This window comes from Dromiciops gliroides, chromosome 3, assembly GCF_019393635.1.
Source record: "Dromiciops gliroides isolate mDroGli1 chromosome 3, mDroGli1.pri, whole genome shotgun sequence".
In the NCBI taxonomy this organism is placed as follows: Eukaryota; Metazoa; Chordata; class Mammalia; order Microbiotheria; family Microbiotheriidae; genus Dromiciops; species Dromiciops gliroides.
In genome coordinates this window covers 320129959-320155388 of record NC_057863.1, presented here as the reverse complement: position 1 = coordinate 320155388, position 25430 = coordinate 320129959, and the positions used below count along the sequence as shown (strand labels likewise).

At 40.0% G+C, this 25430-nt stretch overlaps 1 protein-coding gene across 1 annotated transcript in view; it reads right to left on the bottom strand.

The window, feature by feature from the left end:
• The window catches only part of PLCXD2 (phosphatidylinositol specific phospholipase C X domain containing 2), a 102960-nt gene extending 79948 nt beyond the window's left edge, over nt 1–23012 (bottom strand). Inside the window, exon 1 of the mRNA XM_043994366.1 lies at nt 22299–23012. Coding sequence (XP_043850301.1) covers nt 22299–22467 — 169 coding nt within the window. The 5' untranslated portion in view covers nt 22468–23012. The remainder of the gene's footprint in view (nt 1–22298) is intronic.
• Nucleotides 23013–25430: the final 2418 nt, after the last annotated feature.

Below are 25430 nucleotides of genomic sequence, written 5' to 3'. Positions count from 1 at the left end.
ACATACTCAAAAACCAAAAAGAAGCAAAAGTAATGAACTAAGAATTTATTTCTATGTCCAGCTCAATACCCTGACACTGTGTTGTTTATGATGTCTATGAGATTCCAGATAGGCTTCACTAGAATACAAGGCCAGGCATGAAGGAGAAGAGAACTGTCCTCTCCCAGATCGATTCAGTTTTTTTTTTTTTAATATGCACCTTTAAAATACTGCTGTAGTTTTCTTTTGGGGTTCCATCCACAAAGAATTGTCCATAGAGTGCTATGGGGAGGAGTCTAGCATCTTCCTGCTGCCAGAGAACTTTTTTTCTAGTACTTCCTAAACTCTAGTGCCCTTGTACTCGACCTGGGGGCAGAAAAGCCAGAGTACTAGTGATTTGAACTAACTTGAACTAGAAGTTGGAGAACCACATATTCAATAGAGATAATTATCAGGACTGTTTTGCTGACATCCTAAGGGAAGGCATTTGGAGAGAGGGGAGGGATAAAAGAAGAGAGATTGCATTAGGTATACTGGAAGTGCTAAATACATCATGAGGGCACTGTGGGATAGTGGATAGAATGCAGGACTCAGAGCCAGGAGCCCCTGGATTTAAATCCTGCCCTATACTTACTGACCTGTGTTGACCCTGGCTAAGGGGTTTTATCTCTCCGAGGGGAGAAAACAGAAATTAAGTTGTTCTAATGAATGCCCTGAAAAGGGATCTAGATCTCTCTAGATCTCTCTAGATCTCTCTGGATATCTCTCTCTCTCTCTGAATATCTCTAATTTGTTCTCTGTCTCTTTCTCTCTGTGTATCTCTCTCTCCCCGTCTCTCTTTTTCTCTCTGTCTCTCTTTCTTCCTCCATGTATCTTTGTGTCTCTGTCTCTGACTCTCTGTCCACCAGCCCCCCAATCTCTAGAAAAAAAAAAACCCTCCTACTAAATGCTAGCAGTACAGCCCAAAGCAAGCATAAGAGTGAGGTAGAAAGCTATGTTTCCCCTAGAAGGCAGAACACCTAAAGCAAAGCAAAGCCTCCCAAGAGGACTGAGTTGTTAGGCAAGCTCCACCCCCTCCCAAAAGGAGGGCGAAGTGAGTTTCCTGAAGAGGGCAGTTCGTTTCCCAGGCTCCAGAAGACTGTTCTACTTGTCTTGCTCATCATCACTGGTTAGTGATTTAAATTATTATCAGTCTCTGTATAAACTCTCATATTGCATATGATAAAATCTCAACATATTCCCTTCTGTGTAATGGAAGCTGGGAGAGGTTTGCTATTCTAAACTTCACTGTGGTGTGTACCGAGCGCTTTGCCTCCTTCCCTGCCTCCAACCCATCAAATCTCTTCAAAGAATAATCCTTAATCTGTATACTTTAGAACTAACAGAATATTGGGTGGGAAGATGGGGGAGAAGGCAAGGCGAATGAATGCTATGCAGGCATTCATTCTAAACTAAAAAGGGGATAAACAAATGCCTTTTGTTTTCCCTCGAAAATTATAATAGTTGGGCAGCTAGGTGGCGCAGTGGATAAAGCACCAGCTCTGGATTCAGGAGGACCTGAGTTCAAATATGACCTCAGACACTTGACACTAGCTGTGTGACCCTGGGCAAGTCACTTAACCCTCATTGCCCCGCAAAAGAAAAAAAAAGAAAAAAAAGAAAGAAAAGAAACTCTACAACTTTAGATAGATCAGTGCTGCAGGTCTCAGTAACACAAAACTCTTTCCTCACATTGTCATTGAGAGGTTTTCTAATGGAGTCCCAGGTGGTACTCAGTCTCTATGGATCTTCAGCAAATGTCTATAGTAAATTCCCATAGGTATTGCACCTTCCAAATTGGCAAACAGAAGCTTGCCTGCCCAATTAAGCATGCAAATATTCAAACCATTTTTGTCATAGCTTTCCTCAATCTAAATTTAACTTATTATTGACACAGATACTTTTCATACACACCCACTTTTTTTTTTGGTGAGGCAATTGGGGTTAAGTGACTTGCCCAGGGTCACACAGCTAGTAAGTGTCAAGTGTCTGAAGCCGAATTTGAACTCAGGTCCTCCTGAATCCAGGGGCAGTGATCTATCTACTGTGCCACCTAGTTGCCCCCCCACTTATTTATTAAACTAGGTAAAAATACTCCCTCCTCTGCAGGCCTGGTTTAAGGCTTTAGTCAGCATCTACAAAAAGTCATGAGGTTTTTTTTCCAGAAGAGCAAAAGTACAATCACTTCAGGTATTTCACGAATGTCACTGTTAATATGTCTGACCTCTGACACTGACAGGTTTATTATAATGGAACAGGCCAGACTTGAAGATGGCCATCCATAACTCAGTATAAGCCAGGTCTGGGTATATGTTGAAAATCCATTCCTCCACTCTGCAAGGCCCCACGACAATGGGAGCTTTGAAAGAAATAGTTCAGAGGGGGCAGCTAGGTGGCGCAGTGGATGGAGCACTGGCCTTGGATTCAGGAGGACCTGAGTTCAAGTCCAGCCTCAGACACTTGACACTTAACTAGCTGTGTGACCCTGGGCAAGTCACTTAACCCTCATTGCCCTGCAAAAAAAAAGAAAAGAAAAGAAAAGAAATATTTAAGAGATGATTTTTTTAAAAAATCAACATAAATAACATATAAAATAAACGTAACCCTCTCGTGAGAAAGCAGCAGGGCATAGGATAAAGAACAGTGGCCTGGTACTTAGAAAACCCAATTCTTCTATTTAGTCATTGCGTGAACCTACTTGACCTCCTCAACATTTAGTTTGACCAACTGTAAATGGAAATAATGGTATTATTACTACTCACTTCACAAGGTAATATGAGAAAAGCACTAGTGAACTACAAATGTGACCTTCAAAAATCCTGAAACCTGAAATAATTGATCAGGGGTGTATTTCCTGTGGCATTAGACATGGGTTTGTCCATGGTGTGGTTATTAGTATAGGCTAAGTATGTGGAGCTACCTCTGGTGCTGGGGGTGGGGCGGGGCACTTTTAAAATGTAGTAAAGATTTGTTTCAGTGGAGACATCTTTTATTTCCTCAAGCCTCTGAGGTAGGCCCTGAGTAGCAGGGATAGAAGGTTAAATGATGGAGATGAAGGAGCAATGAGACTAAACACAGAGAAGTTCAAGAGGCAACCAAGAGACAATAATTGCAATCCCAGAGAAAACGTGTTTTCCAAAGCCTCAGGATGTCTGGAAAAGTCAAAGTTCTGGTCACCCTAATTTATTGGGAATAAGAATATGAGATTTAGTTAACTATTAATAACAACAACAACAACAACATCTAAGTCTTACCACAGTAGTTATAATACTGGGTTCAGAAAGACCTGAATTCAAATCTGTACTCAGATACTTACTAGCTGTTTGATCCTGGGCAAGTCATTTAACTGCTGTCTGCCTCAATTTCCTCATCTGTAAAATGAGCTGGAGAAGGAAATATCAAAACACACTAGTATCTCTGCCAAGAAAAACCCAAATGAAGTTACGAAGAGTAGGACATAGCTGAACAACAACAGCAAGTATTCCAAGTATAATGTCTCGGATCCTCCACCCCTGATCCTAGACTATCCAGCCATGGGCCTCATGGGTTATAATTCTGTACCCTGGCTGGCATGTTTGCAAGAGCTTGCTCTTGTTTGAGAGATGGCACAGGAGAGACAGCAAAAGAGTACTGACCCAATCAGCTTGGTTTAGTTCTGAAGAAAGCATGACAGAGTGCTTCAATAAGTTCGAGGTAACAAACATTTACTAAGAGCTTGTTATGTGTCAAGCACTTCACTAAGCTCATTACAAATATTATCTCATTATCTCATTCACAGGCAAGCACTTTAGAATTATCCAATGCTCTCTCTCAAACAAGAGAAGGCTCCTTGCAGTCATGCTCTCTACGAACTAGCCAGGGTGCAAAATGATAGCCTCTGGTCCCTATGGCTGGGCAGGGCATTGCATCAAACACCATTTGCCTAAGGGTGAGGGGTCTTATCTCTGCCAGATATTGGAGGCAAGCCCAAGAAAGAAGCGATTCCAGGAATTGTCCAGATGGAGGCCTATGAATGGGAGTGTGTTGAGTCTTTAAAACAGGCAATTTGTGAAAAGCAAGGCCTTGGGACCTATGTGGTTCATGTTAGCCAGATCCTCTGCATGGCTAGAGGCTGACTATGTTGCCCCAGATAACTGGCAGGTAGAGGTAGCCTGGAAATATGTCCCTGATACAAATCTTAGGCATTCTGAGTTTGTTCTTAGCCCCCTTAAGCCATGTCATTGCCTTTATTTCCTAGATAGCAAGGGTTCTGAACCTTTTCTTTCTTTCTTTCTTTCTTTTTTTTTTTTGGTGCTATGGATCCCTGATGAAGCCTACAAACTCCTCAGAATAATGTTTTTTTAATGAATAAAATAAAGTATTTTACAGATTACAAAGGAAACCAGTTATGTTGAAATTCAGTTATCAACATATTTTTAAAAACAAGTTTATGGACCCCAGGTTAGGAACCCTTGATTAGTGCTACACAACTGACCACGTAGATTCTTGTTGTCCTAAAGGCCTAAAACAGTTCTTCATAGGAGGTATAAGGCATGTATTAGCCTTTAATGATGTGATGATAGAGAGAGCAGTGGCGACAGAAAGGCCAGCCAGACTCATATCTGAAACATAGATGTGCTTGGAGAAGCTTTCTCTTATACCTGGTCTTGTTCCTTTTTTAGGCTACACCCATCTATTGGTGCCATTGGAGGAATACCCATGGACACTGGGACTCAGCTACCATCATGAGAACCTTTCCCCCAGGTAGCATAGGAACACAGATGAAGAATGGGAAGGGATACCAGGGGACATCTTGTCAAACCCCCTTATTTTATAGAAAAGGAAATGAGGGGGCAGCTAGGTGGTGCAGTGGATTCAGGAGGACCTGAGTTCAAATCCAGCCTCAGACACTTAATACGTACTAGCGTTATGACCCCGGGCAAGTCACAACCCCAATTGCCAAAAAAAAAAAAAAAAGGAAATGAGGCTTAAGGAAGCCCAAGGTCACAGAGGTCATGTCAGAGGTAGAGTCTGAACTGAATCTAAGATGAGTCTTTCTTCCTCTGGACTATCTATACAGGTGCAATTGATGGTCACTTCTTCTTGCTCCCAACACTATGGCAACTGGTGCCTCTTCCTTTCCTGGACTAAAGACAGGTCCTAGCATCTAGCATTAGGGTGACCATTAAATCATGTTTAATACTAGGTTTCCTCCACATCTTAGAGGAGGAAGGAGAACAACTCACAGAACATCAGATCTTTGTCTAATGCTCAGAAAAACTCCAGGATATTCACCTGGATGATGTGGCACTGCCCCCAATCCTTGTAGGAGCTGCTTTGCTAACTCCTTAGCCCAGTAGGAAGCTAGGTAGGTAGTTTGAAACCTGATTTAGACATTTACTTGTTATGTTACCTTGGACAAGTCACTTAACATCCTTCAGACCTGGTTTCCTCATTTTATAAGATGGGCATAGGAAGAGCATCTACTTCACAAGACTGTTGTGAGAATAAAAAAAAAAACATATGCAAAGCTTTCTGCAAAATGTAAAATGCTGTTATAAATGTGAGCTATATTGTTATCAGGTGCTTATTATATTCTCCATCTTGCTTAGTTCACCCTGTGGCATAAGAGGCCACCCTTGCTGAGGTAACCATGAGGGCCTCAGCTAGCCAGGCTGCCTGAATATTCTGTGGCCTGGCTCCATTCCAAATGACATTCTCAGTTTCCCAATTCTCAAATGCTTAGAGGATTCTTCCCTTATCCCTGGTTGTATTTCCTTCTAGCTTTCACAATTCAGTTTTCTTAATCTTAAGTGTGAGCCTTTGTCAAGTCAAGTGCCAAATTGGAACTTTTACCTGAAAGCTGTTTTCATAGTTCAAAAGACAGACCATAACCTCATCAATGAACCAGAGTAGAGAATTGTAGATTTGCTACCCAAATGTCCTGCTAATTTTCTAGGTTGTTTCAGAAAATCTCAAGTGTTTTTTCCCCAACATCCCTATGATCTGCTTGCCATGTGGGGAGTTATATAGAAGAATTTCTTTCCTGCCACTCAAACGTGAATATCTCCTACATCTTGCATAATTCATCTCTTCCCTATCACTTGGGTTGTGATAGGAGCAATATCTATAGCTAGCATTTATATAGCTCTTTAAGGTTTGAAGATACAAATATCATCTCATTTTATCCTCAGAACAATCCTGGCTCCTATTGTTTTAATTTACAGATGAAGAAACTGAGGCAAATGAAAGGTAAGTGATTTATCTAGGGTCACACATATAGTTAGTATCTGAGATAGGATTTGAACTCAGGCCTTAGGCTAGGCTAGTTTTTCCTTTGAAAGATGTTGAAACTGTAATTGAGACATAATTGGCTCCGTGGACTAAGTAAGGCTCAGGCCATTGACATAATTTCCTGGTGGTCTAAGTTCAAAAGCTTGTGTAAGAAGAGTGAGCAATTCCTTCCTTGGACTTCTAACCAGTATAGACAATGCAGGAGAGAAGCTACATTCAAGTGAATCAATGTTACATCTTTGTTAAGTATCTTTTCCCTTATAAGACTAAGTCAACCTCCTTTTTTTTCTTTTTTTGCAGGGCAATGGGGGTTAAGTGACTTGCCCAGGGTCACACAGCTAGTAAGTGTCAAGTGTCTGAGGCAGGATTTGAACTCAGGTCTTCCTGAATCCAGGGCCAGTGCTTTATCCACTGTGCTACCTAGCTGGCCCCCGTCAACCTCCTTTTTGTTAACTGTTAGATTTTCTTTGAATGTCTCCTTTAATTCCAATCTTGAAGCTAAACTTCCAGAGCAGCCTGAGGCAGGCCTGGACTATTCTGGGGGTTAATGACTTTTCTCCAGTTGATGACCCATTCCCTGGGCCACACCTACTCATACTCTGTATACATTACCCAGATGGGGGTAGTAGTTCCACATTCTTTGTGTAGCAACATACCATAATTTAAAGTGTCTTGGTCTATTGTCTGAGACATTCAGTCCTAATGTTAGATCACTCCCTGGAGAAAGCAGGGATCTCCAAAGGGATGCCACCAAGTTCTAGTTCTCATTCTCATTTGAGGAAGTAGGCAAAGATATTGTCTGAATGATCGAGAGGCAGTATAACATAGAAGATGGGCAGCCAGGTGATGCAGTGGATAGAGTGTTGAGCTTGGAGTCAGGAAGACTGAGTTTAAATCTGGCCTCAGATACCAGCTGTGTGACTCTGGGCAAGTCACTTAACCTTCTTTGCCTCAGTTTCCTCATCTGTAAAGTGAGCTGGAGAAGGAAATGGCAAACCACTCTAGTATTTTTGCTAAGAAAACCCCAAATGGGGTTACAGAGTTGGACGTGACTGAACAACAATAAATAACCATGGATAGAATGCTAGTTGTGCAAGCAAGAAAACCTGGACTCAAGTCCTGCTTCTGACACGTTATGGCCATGTGACTGTAACGATTGGAATAACGCCACCTGCTGGATACTTACTGTAGAAGAGTTCTGCCCATGAAGGGAAGGTCTTTGAGGGCAAGACCAGGAGTCTTTTCTTCAGGAGTCAGGAAGTGACGCGGACTAGTGGGAGGAGGAAGGAAGAGACTGGCGCTCAGTCTCGGCGCTCTTTCCTGGGGACGCTGGCAGAGAAGGGAGCTAGAAATGTGCTCTCCCTTTAATAGATAGGAATCTAGGCCTTTCTCTCTCTTTACCAAATTCTTATTCTCCTTAATAAATGCTTAAAAGTCTAACTCTTGCTAAAGCTTATAATTTATTGGCGACCACTCATTAGATATTTTAGACAGACTAGCTAGAATTTTAGCCCTTAACATGACTGAGCAAGTCACTCTTCAATGCTTTAGGCAACTCTCTGAGACAAAGTTGCAAGGAAAAAATGTTACTCTGCATTGGTGGTAGAGGAGATTTTTCTCTAGTAGTTCCCTACACTCGTAAAATCTAGTTTTCTTTCTTTCTTTTTTTTTTTTTTAGTGAGGCAATTGGGGTTAAGTGACTTGCCCAGGGCCACACAGCTAGTAAGTGTTAAGTGTCTGAGGCCGGATTCGAACTCAGGTACTCCTGACTCCAGGGCCGGTGCTCTATCCACTGCGCCATCTAGCTGCCCCGTAAAATCTAGTTTTAAAAAACATGTTCAAAGAAACAACATCTTCACTCCCTCCATGCCTTTCTTACCTGTTTCCTCATCATTTAGACATGATTGGGCTGAATACCCATAAGAAGCTTAACTGTTCAACTGAAAGACTGTCCCAGGAGGGAGGGTACCCATCATGCCATGCAGACGGGGACCAATAATAGACAATTAAAGCATTATTTCATTAACCTCTTCCACCTTTGAAGGAAGCCTCCTTCTTTTAAATAGGAGTTGTGACATCCACAGAACATGTGACTAATGTGCTCTGATTGGAGGTAATCTTCCATGCCACCCATGGAGAAAAATAAATTGGATTCAATTCACCAAACATTGGTTAAACATCTGTTATATCCAGGCAACCCTGCTTGGGGCTGGGGATCCAACATTAGAAAGGACAATATTCTCTACCTTTGAGGAAAGAACTTACAGTCTATTGGTGGGGGGTGGGAATGGAGTGGATATAACATGGACAAAGATACAAACTAATTTGAGGAGGGAGGAAACAAGGGAGATCAGGGAAGGCTCCCCATAGGATGTGGCACCTGAGTGGAGCCTCAAAGCAAGCTAAGGATCCTAAAAGGGGTGCGTTTGCAGACAATGATTTCCAGAGATGAGAGAAGGAATGCTGATTTTTTGAGAACAAAATTGTTTAAGGCCTTCAGTGGTGGACACTGGGCCATGGAAAACCCTAGTCAACTTGCCAGGAGGTAGCAGGAGTGGTTCTCCTTGATGAAGAAATTGCAGCAGGGGGTGAGTGAAAGTTTCTATGCCTACCATACTAGGACCTCGTGGCACCCTTGGCTTATGACTGCTCAAATGTTCCATTCACTCAGACAGCTGGAAGATCCCCTAGCCTTATCTTAACATGTGACTTTCAACACAATACAAATTACAGATACAGTCATTCAAGCAAGAGAAAGAAAAATTAGAATAATTACAAAAGCTGTTCTTGAAATAATGTGTCAATATAGAAAACATTTTACAAAGTGTTTACAAAACACTTTTATAAAACACTTTGGTTGGGGGGGGGGCAGGAGAAAGGCAGTGTAGTGCCAGGAAATGGATTTGGAGTTAAGACCCAAGTTCAAATCCTACTGCAGGTATTTACTATGTAAACTAACCTCTCAGAGACTCAGTTTCCTCGTTTGTGAAATGGGAACAATAATACTTGAATTGTCTACTTCACAGGGTTGCAAACCAATTCATCACCAAGCATTTATTTGTTTTTAAATTAAATTATATTTAACATTCCTTTTCAAAAATTTTGAGTTCCAAATTCTCTCCCACCTCCAGCCCCTCACCCACCCATTGATAAGGCAACTATTATACATCAAAAAACATTTATTAAGCACCTACTACATGCCAGGGACTGTGCTAGACACTGGATTTACAATTATAAACAATCCCTATACTTGAAGAACTAAAATGCAACTTTACATGTATATTAAAAAGAATTATATAAATCTTAAAGTATTCTATAAATGAAAGCTATACATACATGTATATAGATTTCATTTATATATATACACATATATGTGTGTATATGTGTATATATACACACACACATATATACATATATATACATACATATATATATATATATACACACACACACACACACACATATGTATATATGAGAACTCTGAGCAATAAACACTATAGGCTATATTATGAACAATTTACAGAAAAGTAAGAACCTAGGCAGGCAAAATGACTTTCCTGTGGTCACACAGCTAGCAGGCACCAAAACAAGAATTTAAGTGAGGTCCTACAACCCAAACAGAAAGATTGAAAAGTATAGTTGCACTCTTCTATATGATCTGGCTCAGAATAAATATATCCCATCTGCAGTTTTATTGTAGTCTGGATGAAGTAGGACATAGTGGAAAGAACACTGGACCTGGAGTGAGGAAGATCTGAATTTGAATTCTATCTCAGACTCTTACTAGGTATCTGATCCTAGGCAAATTTTCTCTCAGCCTTTTTCCTCATCTGTGAAATAGGAATAATACTAGCACCTACCTCACTGGGATGTTATGAGGGTCAAATTATATATATATATATATATATATATATACATATGTGTGTGTGTATATATATATACATATACACATACATATACACATACATATACACATATACATATATACCTATACTTGTATTTATATAAAAATATATTTATGTATATATTTATATATACATACATTTATGCACACATGGGTATGTGTGTATATATATAAATATATATGCATAATGTTTTGTAAGCCTTAAAGCACCCGATAATAAAAAGCATGATTATTATGCAAATCATTCACACGAAATGTCATTATTTTGCAATTTTGCAGTCCATGGTAGATGCATTCAGTAACCCACCATGGAGAAGAACATGAAATTTAAAGTATGCTGTCCTTAAACAGATGTGACTCCAATTCCTATCAATGATAATCCATTCAATATGTGAGTGAATATATGCAAATATAAATCTGAATTCCCAAGCAATTATGAAATAGCTCTAATTAGAATCATATGAAAACCTAGTTTCTATTCCAATATAATTATTTGGTTTTTGGTTTTTGTTGTTGTTGTTGTTTTTGGGGCAATGAAGGTTAAGTGACTTGCCCAGGGTCACACAGCTAGTAAGTGTCAAGTGTCTGAGGCCGGATTTGAACTCAGATCCTCCTGAATCCAGGGCCGGTGCTTTATCCACTGTGCCATCTAGCTGCCCCCCATAATTATTTTTTTTAAATAAGGTGCTGATGCCTTTTATTTTTACATTAGATTCATTTCTGGACATAATATTTTCACACAATTCCAAACTATTTTCTATAATAGTTGGACAAATTCACCTTCCCTCAGCCCCACCAACATTCACTATTACTGTATTATATCATCTATTTCATTCTTCTTCTTTTTTTTTTTTTTTTTGTGAGGCAATTGGGGTTAAGTGACTTGCCCAGAGTCACACAGCTAGTAAGTGTTAAGTGTCTAAGACTGGATTTGAAGTCAGGTCCTCCTGAATCCAGGGCCAGTTCTCTATCCACTGTGCCACCTAGCTGCCCCTATGTCATTCCTCTTATTACTGGTTAGATGCATGTTTTCTTGTAGTCATTAATAGTTGGCAAATCTTTTTTTCCATTCTCTTATAACTCGCACCAAATCCAGAGTTTTTAAAATGATGACTGCAGTGACTTTTACCAAGTTATCCTTTCAACTGAAATCATAATTCTGATGGCCTTGGCTTCACTGTGCAGGGAAAAGCTCTTCATCTAGACCAACTTATTCTTATGTACAGACACAGCTATACCAAATTCATGAGGCCCTTCACAATTGCTTTTGTACTTAACATTTATTGCCCTATGCTGGCTGGAGGGAAATGTCAGCTAAAGCTTTATAAGATATGGTTTTATTAAGTTTAATTGCCAACTTCAAAGAATTTGGGATTACCATTTAAAAATTCTGTATTTTTGAAACTTTTCTTACTTAAGGTTTCAACTCTAGCCTTTATTCCTCTTTGTCTCCCCCCATGCCTAGTCAGAATCTGGAAAAGAGTTTTCCCTCACAGTGTTTTATACTTGGCAGCTTCATAGAGAAACAGTACTTTTCAGTCCAAATTAATGCCTAACACTACTGGCTATGTAGACTTAAACAGAAGGCTGGCATACACGTTTGTCTGCATGCTTAGACATGCATGGACTTAATATCTAACAAGAACAAAAGCTGAAACCAAAAGCTTTAAAAATTCTCTTTGCAAGTCTTCCCATGTTTTTCTAAGATCATTGAGCTCAGGTAGAGGGGGAAGGGAGAGAAAAAAGGAAAGAAAATAAATTTACACTATAATTGTGTTGTATATTTGAAAGGAATAGCAAGTTGTGTAGAGTAGATTTGCCATTGCATGTGCAATCATCTTTTTTATTGGACTATGCTATGGAAATGCTTGTTTTATTCCATAAATTACAAATAAAATAAATTTAAAATATATTCTTTGCCTGTGAAACAGTGAGTGGTAAGGCTGTCAGACATTTTATAAGCTCAGACAAAGTCTAGCTAACCTTCCTGGATTCATGTCCAGTCTTCTATCTTCCCCTATTCTCTCCTCACAGCACACACTGAGGTAAGGGAAAAAATTGTTACGTATTTCTTATCTCCTTTCTCCAGCATTGCAGCTGAAAGCTTCTCTGCTTATTTCTCCCTGCAACCATTTGAGCTTCTAATTCTACTCATTCCTTTTCTGTTGATAATTGAGCTAATGTGTTGAGGAACAGTTCACCCACCCTACTGACCTTGAGAGAAGCAGCATGATACCATAGGAAAAAAGTTGTATTTAGACTCAGAGAACCATCATTCATCTGGCACTTATATGTGCAACCTTGGGCAAATAAATCTATAAGCATTTATTAAGCACTTACTAGTGTGCCAGGAACTGTGATGAGTGCTAAAGATACAAAGAAAGGCAAAAATTAGTCCCTGGCCTTAAAGAGCTCACAATCTAATGGGGAGATCTCACACAAACAACTAAGATAAATCGGAAATTGTCCATGGAAGGGAAGGTACTAGAATTCAGGAGTGAGAAAGACTTCCTGTAGAAAGACTGATTTTAGTTGGGACTTAAAGGAATCTTGGGAAATCAGGAGGTGGCGATGAGGCTGAAGACTATTCTAGGTATGGGGGACATCTAGGGAAAATGTCTGGAGCTGAGAGATGGAGTGTCCTGTTTGTGGAACAGCAAGGAGCTCAGGGACACTGTGTATATGGGGGTCTGGGCAGTGGGAAGGTATAAAACAACTAGAAAGGTATAGGGGTAGATTATGAAGGACTTTGAATGCAAAACCGAAGGTTTTGTATTTGATCCTGAGGGTGATAGGGAACTACCAGAATTGATTGGATATTAGGGTGACATGGTCAGATTTGTGTTTTAGGAAGATCACTTTGACAGTTTTGAGGTCCCTGACAGGTCTTGTTATTTTAGGGCCCTCCTTGAATATTTCTTTATCAAACCTCATTTCTGGAATTTAATGTGTTCAATGTGTGAGTATGACCAAGTCAATAATAGTCAAGGTATTGTACCAGTTTTTAGCATTACTCAGTAATTCAGTTCTAAAAACAAGCATTTGTATTCTAAAGGAAGACTTAATGGAATTACTGTTGTTGTCAGTTTAGTCCAGAGACCATACAGTTGTAACGATTGGAATGACGCCACCTGCTGGATACTTACTGTAGAAGAGTTCTGCCCATGAAGCGAAGGTCTTTGAGGGCAAGACCAGGAGTCTTTTCTTTGGCGGGAGGAAGTGACGCGGAGTAGTGGGAGGAGGAAGGAAGAGACTGGCGCTCAGTCTCGGGCTCTTTCTGGAGGACGCTAGTGGAGAGGGGAGCTAGAAATGTGCTCTCCCTTTAATAGATAGGAATCTAGGCCTTTCTCTCTCTCTTTACCAAATTCTTATTCTCCTTAATAAATGCTTAAAAGTCTAACTCTTGCTAAAGCTTATAATTTATTGGCGACCACTCATTAAATATTTTAGACAGTTTAGCTAGAATTTTAACCCTTAACACAGTGTTTTGGGATAGAACCAAACTAGAACCAATACTTTCTACCTCAGTTGGCTCAAGAGTCAGCTGTAGTGTAGTGTACAGAACTCTGGACTTGGAATCTGTGAGACCTGGAATTGAATCCTTCATTGCTCACTAACTCGCTGTGTGAGCCTGGGCAAATCACTCTAGGCCTTGGTTTCCTCAGTAGTAAAATGAAGGATTTTGACTATACAACTTCTTTTTCTTGCTTTTGTTTTGTTGGGGTTTTTTTGTGGGGCAATGGGGGTTAAGTGACTTGCCCAGGGTCACACAGCTGGTAAGTGTCAAAGTGTCTGAGGCCAGATTTGAACTCAGGTCCTCCTGAATCCAGGGCCTGTGCTTTATCCACTGCGCCACCTAGCTGCCCCTGACTATACAACTTCTAAGGTCCCTTCCAGCTCTACATCTAAGTAGAATTCTGTCAGGGCTTCATTCCCATAGACCTCTACTCCTTCTGCCATTTTTACTTTGTGTCTGTGCCATACAAGTTAGAAGAGAAGCAGAATACAGAGGGAAGAGGGAAGATATAAGAGTGGGAAGGATATCAGATAAGGTGTCAGGGAAGCTGGATTCTAATTTTATTGTGGTCATTAACTTACTTTGTTAACTTGGACAAATTTGTTACTATCTATTGTTACTACTATTTATTGCTATCTCTGAGCCACCATTTCTTTATCTGCTACATGAGACTGTAGATAAGATGAATAATATATATGAAAAGACTTTGAAAATGGTAAAGGGCTATGTCAATATAAGCTGTTGTTATTATTATTGCTGTTGTGTTGTTTATAGTTGTGGTTGTCACTGTTTTTTTTAATTCCTTTGGTAATAAGAAAGTGTTTCATAGAGAAAGACAAAGATATCAGAAAGATAGGAATGAACAAAATGGAGTCACCTCCTGCCAAAGGATAAAATAAAATGCTGTGAGATTGAGAAGGCTTTGTGGAAGGGCCTGGGAGGAAAGGCAGTTGTGTAAAGGGATGGGTTAGATTACTAGCAAAGGCAGTGGATGAGGCAAGGGTAAGATGAAAGGAGAGCTGGGTAAGACAGTAACCTGACAGGGAAGATGAGAAATTCAAATGTGAGGAGTGAAGGATGGAGCCAGATTTGAAAAGGGATTAGTGTTAAAAAAGAAAGTGGCACTAGCAGTCCTGGTTATTTCTGTCTCTTATACATGTCTAGTAAACACCAGTTTATTTTTGATATTGTGATACTTGGTGACTCAGTGTCCTCATCGATCCAATGGCTAGTATGATAAGTCTAACATAATGATGGAGGTACTAGTATGTGTTGAATAAATAAGGAACATAAACATTCGTTGGCTTGACTAAAACTTGTAGTTGTATGCAGTGAGTGAAGAGAGAAGAAAGGAATGATATATTTACTGAGCATACCTCTGTTTGGGCAGCTAGGTGGCAGAGTGGATAGAGTGCTGGGCTTGGAGTCAGGAAGACTCATCATCTTCAAATAAGGCCTTAGACACTTTCTAGCTGTGTGACACTGAGCAGGTCACTTAACCCTATTTTCCTTAGTTTCTGCATCTATAAAATGAGCTAGGTAGAGAAGGGAATGGCAAACCACTCCAGTGTCTTTGTCAAGAAAACCCCAAATGGGGTCAGGAAGAGTTGGACATGACTCAACAACAACAACAACAAAGATCTTGTTATAGTAGACAATGATGACTATAGGCAAATTGATTGGTTACAGGATAAATGAATCACGTGGGTGACCTTAAAAACCTCAGTTCATATAGGAATATGACTCTATTTCTGGTCTCTGGTTATAATTAGTGAAACAGTGAAGAAGATTTAGATCTGGCTACTCCGTGGAACAATAGATAGAAGAGGAGACTTGGAGGCTGGAACACCTACTGAATTCAAAGTTGACCTCAGACATTTACTAGCTATATTACCCTGGGCAAGTCACTTGATTCCTGCCTGCCTTGGTTTCCTCATCTTTAAATAGCACCAAGAATGATCACAAGGATCAAATGAGGTAAGAGTCATAGAGTTCTTTGAAAACCTTAAAGCATTATACAAATGCTAGCTATTATTATTATTATCTAGCATCTAGTCCATACCTTTCATTTCACAGGTGAGGAAACAGGTACAGAGATATTAAATGACTTTCCCATGGTCACCCAAGTGACACAAGTGGCAAAGTCAGTATTAAAGTCCATTATTAAAGCTCAGGTTACAAATGCAGCATTTTTTTCCCATTGCATTGTACTTCCTCTTACAAAATTTCTTATTTGCAAGAGAAAATTAAGAAATTACTTAAAGTCAGAAAATAATACTATTCAAGATTATGCTAGAGCTCGCTTGTCCTGCCTCATGAAAGTCCATTGTTAAATTGTCAGTGCGAGCATTTATTTACAAAAAGCTACAAATCAGTGTTTGTTATTTTCTAATTGATTGCTTAGACTCAATAAAGTACTAGAAAAATCTTAATAATGCAGATTAAATTTAAAGTTGTGTTATGTGTACATTTCCTCCTTAACCAAAAGCTGATTGTTAAATATTTACCAGCACATCTCTCGTCTGATTCATCCTTCCATCCTCACCCCTAAAAACATTTTAAATGCAGGTTATATAATGAATATTAGATCTGGCAGGGGCCATCAAGCTTATCTAGTTCATTTTAAAAATGGTTCCAAGTTCACAACCCGGGAGTCATCCTCATTCTTTACTCTCCCTCATACTTCATATCCAATCATAGCATCATAGATTTAAGGTAAGAAAAGAATTCAGAGACCATCTAGTCAAATCCCTTCATTTTAGAGATGAAAAGAATTAGGTCTAGAGAGATCAGTGACTTGCCCACCGTCATGTAGGTAGAAAATAGCAGAGCTAGAATTTGAAGTTGGCTTCTCTGATTCCAAATCAATAGATCTTTCCACTGTACCATATTGTCTTTGCCACCACATCATCACAGGTATATCTTTTCTATAGCATCTCTTGTATTTCTTCTGTTTTCTCTACTATGCACTGTGATGAATGAAAAACTCTAATAGACAGAGTTTCTGAGTAATCAATTTATTAATTAGACAAGCAAAGAACCAATAAATTGATGATCAGTTGTTACTCTTGTCAACCAAAACCAAAAGACATGGAGAACCTAAAAGCTTTAAATAATGCTTGAAAGGCAATTCCCTTGACAAGTGAAAATCAACTTTGATGGGTGAACATTTTTTAGGGGGGTGGCAATGAGGGTTAACTGACTTGCCCAGGGTCATGCTTCTGGTAAGTGTCAAGTGTCTGAGATTGGATTTGAACTCAGGTCCTCCTGAATCCAGGGCTGGTGCTTTATCCACTGTGCCACCTAGCTGCCCCTGATGGGTGGACATTTAATGAAGAGGTAGGTTAGGACTCTTCAGCTCCTCCTAAGGAGAATGTGACTTGATCATGAGACTCAACCACCTCCAGCAATCTGTACATGGAAATTCATCTCTATCTAGACCACCCTGATTAGTTTTCTCCTTCGGAGATGGGTCAACCTAAACTCTAATGGAGGGGTACAAGGACAGGGGCCCTTTTTCTTTTTTTTTTCTTTTTTTTTTTTTGGTGGGGCAATGGGGGCTAAGTGACTTGCCCAGGGTCACACAGCTAGTAAGTGTCAAGTGTCTGAGACTGGATTTGAACCCAGGTACTCCTAAATCCAGGGCTGGTGCTTTATCCACTGCACCACCTAGCCACCCTCTTTTTTTTTTAATTATTAAAATTTTTTTTTTTTGATAGGCCCTTTTTCTTAGGGGAAAGAACTTGACTAGCCTGGATTCCCTTTACATTTTGAATAGAAATCAGGTCTCCTAGTGGGTAGGGTCCAGTTCAAGATCAAATAACATGTTCCCTGAAAGGTAGGGGTTATCTCAATCAATCATGTCCTTCAGAAGATGATCTTCCACAGGAGCTGGGTCTCATTGAAGAAGCAGAGGAGAAAAGCTTGGATACCACTTTAACAATTGGTTATTAATATAATAGTAAAATAGAAATTTCTCTCAGCATATAATCCTTATTCAGTTTATCCCTCTTGCCTGGGATAGTGTGTTTATCTCCTAGTTAGTCCACCTGTTTTCATTCTCTCTCCTTTCTAATCCATAGTCCAAACAGCTGACAAAATAATCTTCCAATAACCATCACCCCTCTGCTTAAAAAATGTCAGTGACCCTCTATTGCCTCTAGAATAAAATACATACTGCCCAACTTGGTACTTAAAGCCCATCATAATCTGCTTCAAATTTACCTTTTTAAATTAATTTCACATTGCCATCATCATCACCACCACAACATAGATTTTATGCTTTAGGGTTTTCAGAACACTTTACACAATTTTTTTTCAATAGACTTTCCCCACAAACCTTGGGAAGGAGGTGCTATCATATTTGCAGGTAAGGAAGCTGAGGATGAGAGAGAGTAAGTGATGTGCTCTATTGTCTTAGGAGGGATTCAAACCCAGTTCATCCTGACTCCAGATTTAGTGATCTACTGCTTATGCTATCCTGTCTCTTTGTGCACTCTGTGGTCTGGCCAAATTGGTCTTTCTTGTTCTTCCCTGAACTCAGAATACTTGTTCTCTCTCACTTTGCACAGACTCACTCCCCATACCTGACATGCACTCCCTCTTCATTGCCTTCTGTTAGAATCCTTAACTTCCTTAGAGACTCAGCTAAGATGCCACCTCCTATGAGAGGTTTTTCCAACTCCTTCCAGCTGCTAGTATCCTTCTTCTCCTCAAATTATCTTGCATTGACTTATATGTCTGTTATTTCCTACCAGTAGAATGTTAGAGTGCAAGTCCCTTGAGGTCAGGGACTTTTTTTTTGTTTGTTCTTATTGTTGCTTGGCATCTTTGCTCACCACTGTAGAAGGAAATGGTAAACCATTCCAGTATCTTTGTCAAGAAAATCCCAAATGGGATTACAAAAAATTGGACACAACTGAAAAAAAATGACTGAACAACACCTTGCACACCATAGTCATAGGAAAACAAAATTTTTTGCATTAAATTTTTGACTCAAAATGAGGAAACTAATACTCAGGGTGAAGTGAAATTCATAGTCATGGTAGTTAATTGGAGGCAGAGCTAGGATTAAAAACTAAGGGGTCTGACTTAGTCCACTGTCAGATTTTACCTTCTAATGAAAGAAGAAAGCACAGTTTAGCAAATTAGCAAAGAAGGGAGACACTAAAGAACACACTGTTTTTTTAAAAAAAGAATTCACTATTGAAGGGGCAGGTGAAAAGCATTATATGTTATATTAAAAAAGCCCTTTCACAAACCTGTGGTGGAACAAAAAACCCATCACATTTTTCTCTCTTGTTAGCTAAAATAATTCCTAAAAGTTTTAAAAGCACTTTTTGTGTGTCTTAATTTAAAAAAATCTAATTTTTGTTACCTATGATTCTTTTCAGCTTAAGGCCTCACAATAGGATTCTGTGCAGTTGTATAATACCAAAGAGATGTTTTTGTTAAGCATTTCCATGCCTTATAGTGATACTCGTCATTAACAGGTGTTTTCAACAGTTGCAGAAGTGGCATAACATGACTAGGCTATGTGAAGAGGATACATGCACATGTGTCCACACACATCATGGTCTTAGGCAGATATAGCAGGTGCACCCAAACTTCAAACTAGATATAGTCCATCTCAACCTAACTGTGACGGTCTGAACCCCTTGAATCCTCCTCCCTTGCTTCCCTTGGCCTGACAGATCTGATCCTTCTCTGCAGATGCCAGCCCAATTCTGACTGACAGATTAGCATGGAAAAAACATGAGATCCAATCACTTAGGTTAAAATTACAGACTAATTTTCCCTCCTCTCTATTTCTTTTCTTCTTCTCTCTCCTTTATTTTTATTCATTCCCTTCCTTTCCTCCCCCATCCCTTCCCTTCCTTTATTTCCTTTCTCCCTTCCCCTTCATAAAAAATCTCTCTCACTTAGATAATAAAATTTATGATAAGAGGTTTCAGGTAGAGATTCTTCTCACTGCCTCCATGCCATTTCCCTGGGACAGTGCTAACTCTTTCAAGGTTCCTTTACTCTATGTCCTCTGGAGGTCTTTGTTTCAGAAATTAGCTACTAAGCTGAAATTTCTGAAAGAATTTTAATAGAACAGGGACATTACTACCTAGCCCTTTCTAGGGGGCACTGTATTCTCTGGGTATTTTGGAGGAATAGAAAGAAAATAACAAGCTCTCCTAGGAGCCCTCTTGCCTCTCTGGGATGATCGATCAACTTGAATCCCTTTTATTGGTTCATCATTAGGAAAATAATCTCGCAGGTCAGTGACTTCATTTATGACCATACAGAGGCTGTGATGAACAAGATCTTAGAAATGGGGTTACCCATTGCCTGACTTCTTTACAGGATTTCCTTATCTCCACAAGACAAGATGGGTAAATGTCTGTGATGCAAAGGACGTGAGACAGAATTACCAGTGGCAGCAAGTCACTCTCCTTCCTTTCTAGTAAAGGGCAAAAATGAAATTACCCAGAAAGATTCATTGCAAATGCTTGAATGCCCTCTAATGTAGCTTGGCCAGACTGCTTTGGCTACTGAGCCGTGGGGCCATACCAACAGTTAGGGTGCTGATCTCAGATCAAAATATAATAAGACAGGAAGAAACAACAACCTGTTTACATACCTTGAATGGTAGAGCTATACAGGCCCTGCCTAAGATTCCTTTCTAAATGACAATCATCTGCTAGCCATACCAAACCATGTAGCAACTCTACTACATTAAAGCTTTCTGGGGTAATGACTAATGCTGGATGTGACAGAGATAATCTTGTGTTGACTCTGTAAATTGTAATTAAATATAATAACAATTGTAATAATAACCAACATTCATATAAAGCACTTTAAGCTCTAGAAAGCACTGCCAATACATTATAAGAATAAGAACTAGCATTTATACATCACTTTAAGGTTTAGAAAGTGCTTTACATATATTATTTCATTTGATCCTCACAGCAATCCTCTGAGGTTGTTGCTATTATTTCCCCATTTTGCAGATGAGGAAACTGAGGCTGAAAGAAGTTAAGGGATTTGCACAAGGTCACACAGATATTAAATGTCTGAGGTAGGATTTGAACTCAGGTCTTCTTTATTCTGAGTCTAGGGTTCTATACTGGAAGCCTATGTGATAGGTACCATTACTAGGCCATTATACAGATGAGGAATCTGAGGCTCAGACAAGTAAAGCCCATGATCACACATGGGCTAATTAGTGTTATAGCAAGGATCAGACCTAGGTTTTCTTTAAATCAAATTCCCCACTCTTTTCAGGCCAACATTTTAAAACAATTCTTAAGTATGATCATCAGGCATTTTCCAAGTATTCAAAGCCAATAGCTTGTAAATTATAAGAACACATAACTATAAAAAAATTGTCTAACCAGACAATACAACATTACTCATCTCATCCAAGAGTAGGAGAGGTGGTGGCCTCATTTTAAAGTAAATCCTGTGACAGGAGAGGCAGGGGAGGAGATGAAGGTAGCTCTATTCCTTACCCTTGAAGAGCAAAGGAAGGTATTCAAAGATATTGACTAAGGACCCTCAGTTTAGTTGGTAAGGAGGTCAGCCTACCCCAAGGACAGTTGGACATTTACATGATGGCATATGTGTGTGTGTGTGTGTGTGTGTGTGTGTGTGTGTGTGTGTAGCCTATAGTAGTTGTTTTTATTTTTTCAAATTTTAAAAAAAGAATAGTGGGGCCCTAGTCCCCAACCTTAGAAACAATGTTCAGTGGAAGGGCATCATGGGAATTTGCCCAGCTCTATTTTGTGTAAGTTCATCCGATTCTAAGTAGCCCCACTCCAGAATGAATACCCTCACTGGTTTGTGGGTAAGAAAAATAGGAGGCCCCTTTTATGAACACTCTGGATGAGACTGAAGTCAAAGTACAAGGTCTCTCAGCACAGTGACAGTGGCTAGAACAAAAATCTTGAAGGGCCCAGTTCAAGATTCCCCAGAATTCCGGGTTAGAGACAGTGCCTGAAATAAGACTAGCTCATCACACCTGATGACTGCTTGTGTCTGCTTGTGATGAGTGCTTACATTCTCTATTTCTGTCTTTCCCAACAAGCGAAACAGATGTGCTCTATATAAGTTCTCAACTCTGCATCTGTTCTCAGATGCTGAGCTATTTATTTTTTGCTTGTCAAAGAAACAAGGTCAGACAACCAATTAAAAAGGAAACATTTCTCAGTACCAGACTTAACATAGTTCTGGAGTTTTCAAATGAGATGCTCAACAGACACCCTTTTTCTTTTAAAGAGACAGGTAAGCAGACCCCTTCCCCCTCTCAACTATCACCTCCAATTGCACAAGGATAAATGAGTCTTAAAAGTATAGTGTCAAACCAACAGAAAACAAGTTGTCCCCCCCCCCCATCTGTCTCTTCTGCAATGTAATCACAAATCTCTCTCCAAAAAGAACTATTCCACTGTTAATTTTGGGCTTTAAAAAACATGGTTAATTTCAGGCAATTAAATTGTGTTTTTTTTCCTTACATGATAGAAAAAAAAATAACCAAAACCCCTAATACTGTGAAGGCACAAATACATCCTAGGAATAAGTAGGAAAACAGAAGAATACCTGGGATAGCCAGATTGGAAAGGGGCAATGTGCTGAGACGAGGGGGGAGTGAGCCCATCCAGTCGGCATTGCAGACGTCCACGGTCTTTGTCCCTCCTGAGTTGGGGGAGCATATGGTCCCCATCCTGAGTTTCTTCCTCGCTTTCCTAAATGCTAGCATTCCTGTCATCAACAAACCGTCCGTTCTCACCCCTCAGTCACTCACTCAGTGAGCATCGCCCCAAGCTTTGTAGTCATGTCAGGGTCACTCTTCTTTGTCATCCCAGCCTTCCAAAAAATGCCCTTCTGGCTCTATAGAACTAGGGAGGTGGGAATCTGTGCTTTCAGCACTCTAGCCCGGAAATCCCCTGTCCTTTCTAGTCTAGCCCAGCCGCTCCAGGCACTTAATCTCCTCAGCTCTGCCAGCTTGGTTAAACTTCTTACATGCCCTCAGGAGCAGGGGAAGGTAGGCCTGAGCAAATAAATGCCCAAGAAGCACCTTCGCCCAGAGACACGCACAGGACAGGTGCACAGGCAGCATACGCATAATCTGTATACCCGGGTGTGCGGGCACCATATGCAGGCTAATCTATACTTGTTAATGTGCCACTAGATGGTTACTACATCTGCTCTCCCTGCACGCAAATCATTCCCACAGCTACTCAGTGAAGAATCCCCCCTGGTGCTGCAGCTTCCTGAAAGGCATCCAGGAGTGTCATAGACTGCAAACCAATTCCCCAGAAGCCCCTCCCCTACTACGCCCAGCCCCATTTTCTGCCTGCTTCACTGCAGGGCAGATTTGCATGGCAAGTCAGACAGCGATTGGTCCATGCCAAAGGGAGCTGCGATTGGCTGGCTTCCTCCAGGGCTGTCTGTCACTTCAGTTGCTGGCTCCTCCCTCACTCCCCTTGCTTTTCCCTCTCCGCAGAACAGCAGTTGCTGCAAAAAGCCAAACTAAGAGGCTGTTTACTTGCTATTTCATACCCAAAGCTTCTTCCTCTTGGTGTTACGTGCTGTCAGCAGTTAAATGCTCAATATGCTCAGGAGTATTTCAGTATCTGAGTATTTTACACATTACCGCGCTGCTTTCACAGCAAAGAGAGATCATACACGGAAGTGAATCTGGTATTTTACGCGAACTGGGGAAGGGGGTTACGAGAGTCACGTTTCCCTGGATATTAGTACCGACAGTAAGGATGGTTTGGAATTCTGCAACCTGTTGACAAATTAAGGTTCGCAATCACAGTACGGAGCAGAGGTTGAATGATTTTGTCTCTATTTTACCGACGAGGGAAATAACAATTCTTTACATAGGTATCGAGCTTTACAGATGTCAAGAGTGATTTCAAGCACATTACCTCATTTGTGTGTTTACAGTGGAAAGAACACTCAATTTGGAGTGCTGAACCTGAATTTGCTAGATGAATTCGAATGTCCCAGGTCTGCCATTAATAATAGTATTACCGGTGTGACCTTGGGCAAAACATTAAACGCTTTAGTTTACCCATCTGAAAAATTAAGAGATCGAAGTACATGACTTCTAAGGTCCTGTGTAGCTCTAGACCAAGGAACTTCACAACAATTCTGTGGGGTATGTAGAATAAAGTATTATTACACATCCATTTTGCAGGTGAAATGGAAGTCCAAGGATTATACAGTAAAATAATAGAATTTAGAGCTAGAAAGGGATTTAGAGATAAACTAGTCCAAACCCCTCATTTTACAGATTTGGAAACTGAGGCCCAGAGAGGGCTTGCCTAAAGTCACACAGATGAGTGGCCCCTGGGACTAATCTTAACATAGATCAGGGCTTCTTAAACTTTTCCCACTCATGATCCCTTTTCTCTGGAGAAAGTTTTACCTGACCCCAGGTATATAGGTATATAAAATAGGTATATATAACCTTTTACTGTTGTCAAAATTTTCCCGAACCTCACATTCAGTTACACAAGAAGTCGCTACCCACAGTTTAAGAAGCTTTGACATAGAGGACAGCTCAGCTTGGAATCTAACACAAACTCCAGACCTCCCCAGCCACAAAAGTTAGGTTTCCTTATTCAATGTTCTCTGTTCAATAAAAGTATCTCTTTTCATCAAGAATAAGCATGGTGCTTCTATAGAAATGTCACTTTTGAATTCACTTGCTCATTGGTAAGTCTCAAAAAAGTAGAGTCCTGACAATGCCATTCACAACCTCCAGACCAATGCTTCTAGAATCAGTAAGCTGGAGCTTTTCAGTGACTCAGGGAGCAGCAGTTGGGTGGAGGAGGTGACACCACCAGTTGACACTTCAAAACAAAAGAAATGAGGTGCTCATAGACAAATAATTAGCACATAACCCATCCCATCACCAAGGTAATGCTGGCTGCTAGGTAACAGTGCTCCTCATTCCTACTCCCCCAAGGCACCCCTCCCCCCCATTTTTTGGCTATATTTTGCTCTTTTGTGACACCTCCCCTTCTTTTATCCTTCATATCCAACCTTAATCATTTGTTTTAAACAGTTCATTTTTACCTATTTCACTTATTTAAAAAAAAAGTTAAGGGGAAAAGAACACTGGCTCTGTAGTCAAAGGACTTCTCGTGTTCAAATTTTGATTCTCCTACTGACTACCACCATGACCCTGGGTAAAAAATTTTTTTGTTCCCAGCTTCCTGAATTATAACCTGAAGTGGTTGGACTAGGTGATCTTGAAGGTTCCTTACAACTCTCAATCCATGATCCTAAAATATGGCACAGAGTACTATTTAACCTTGCCCTATATCCTCAGGGTTATGGCCTTGTTGGCAAGAAGAATGAAGGTAAAATGTAAAAAGGTCAGATAAGGTAATTGAATTCTAAATGACATTCATCCTTGTGGAAACAGAGGTTTACTATTTCGATAAGAGGGCAGCCCTCTTTGGATAGCTGTCCTTGGATTATTGTTCTTAGGTATACACACCTTAATATATGAGTTAGAAAAATGTTATTTTTTCTCCCTCTAAACAGCAGGGTGGTATTAATGTTTAATACATGGATCTTTGTCATGATTTAAAATTTAATCTGCATTGTTAATATTTTCTCTATCACTTTCTTAAGTCTAGATAATCAACAGAACAATAAATCAAGCCCTAATTTGTAGCACTTGCTAATTTCTGATGTGTGAATATTTAC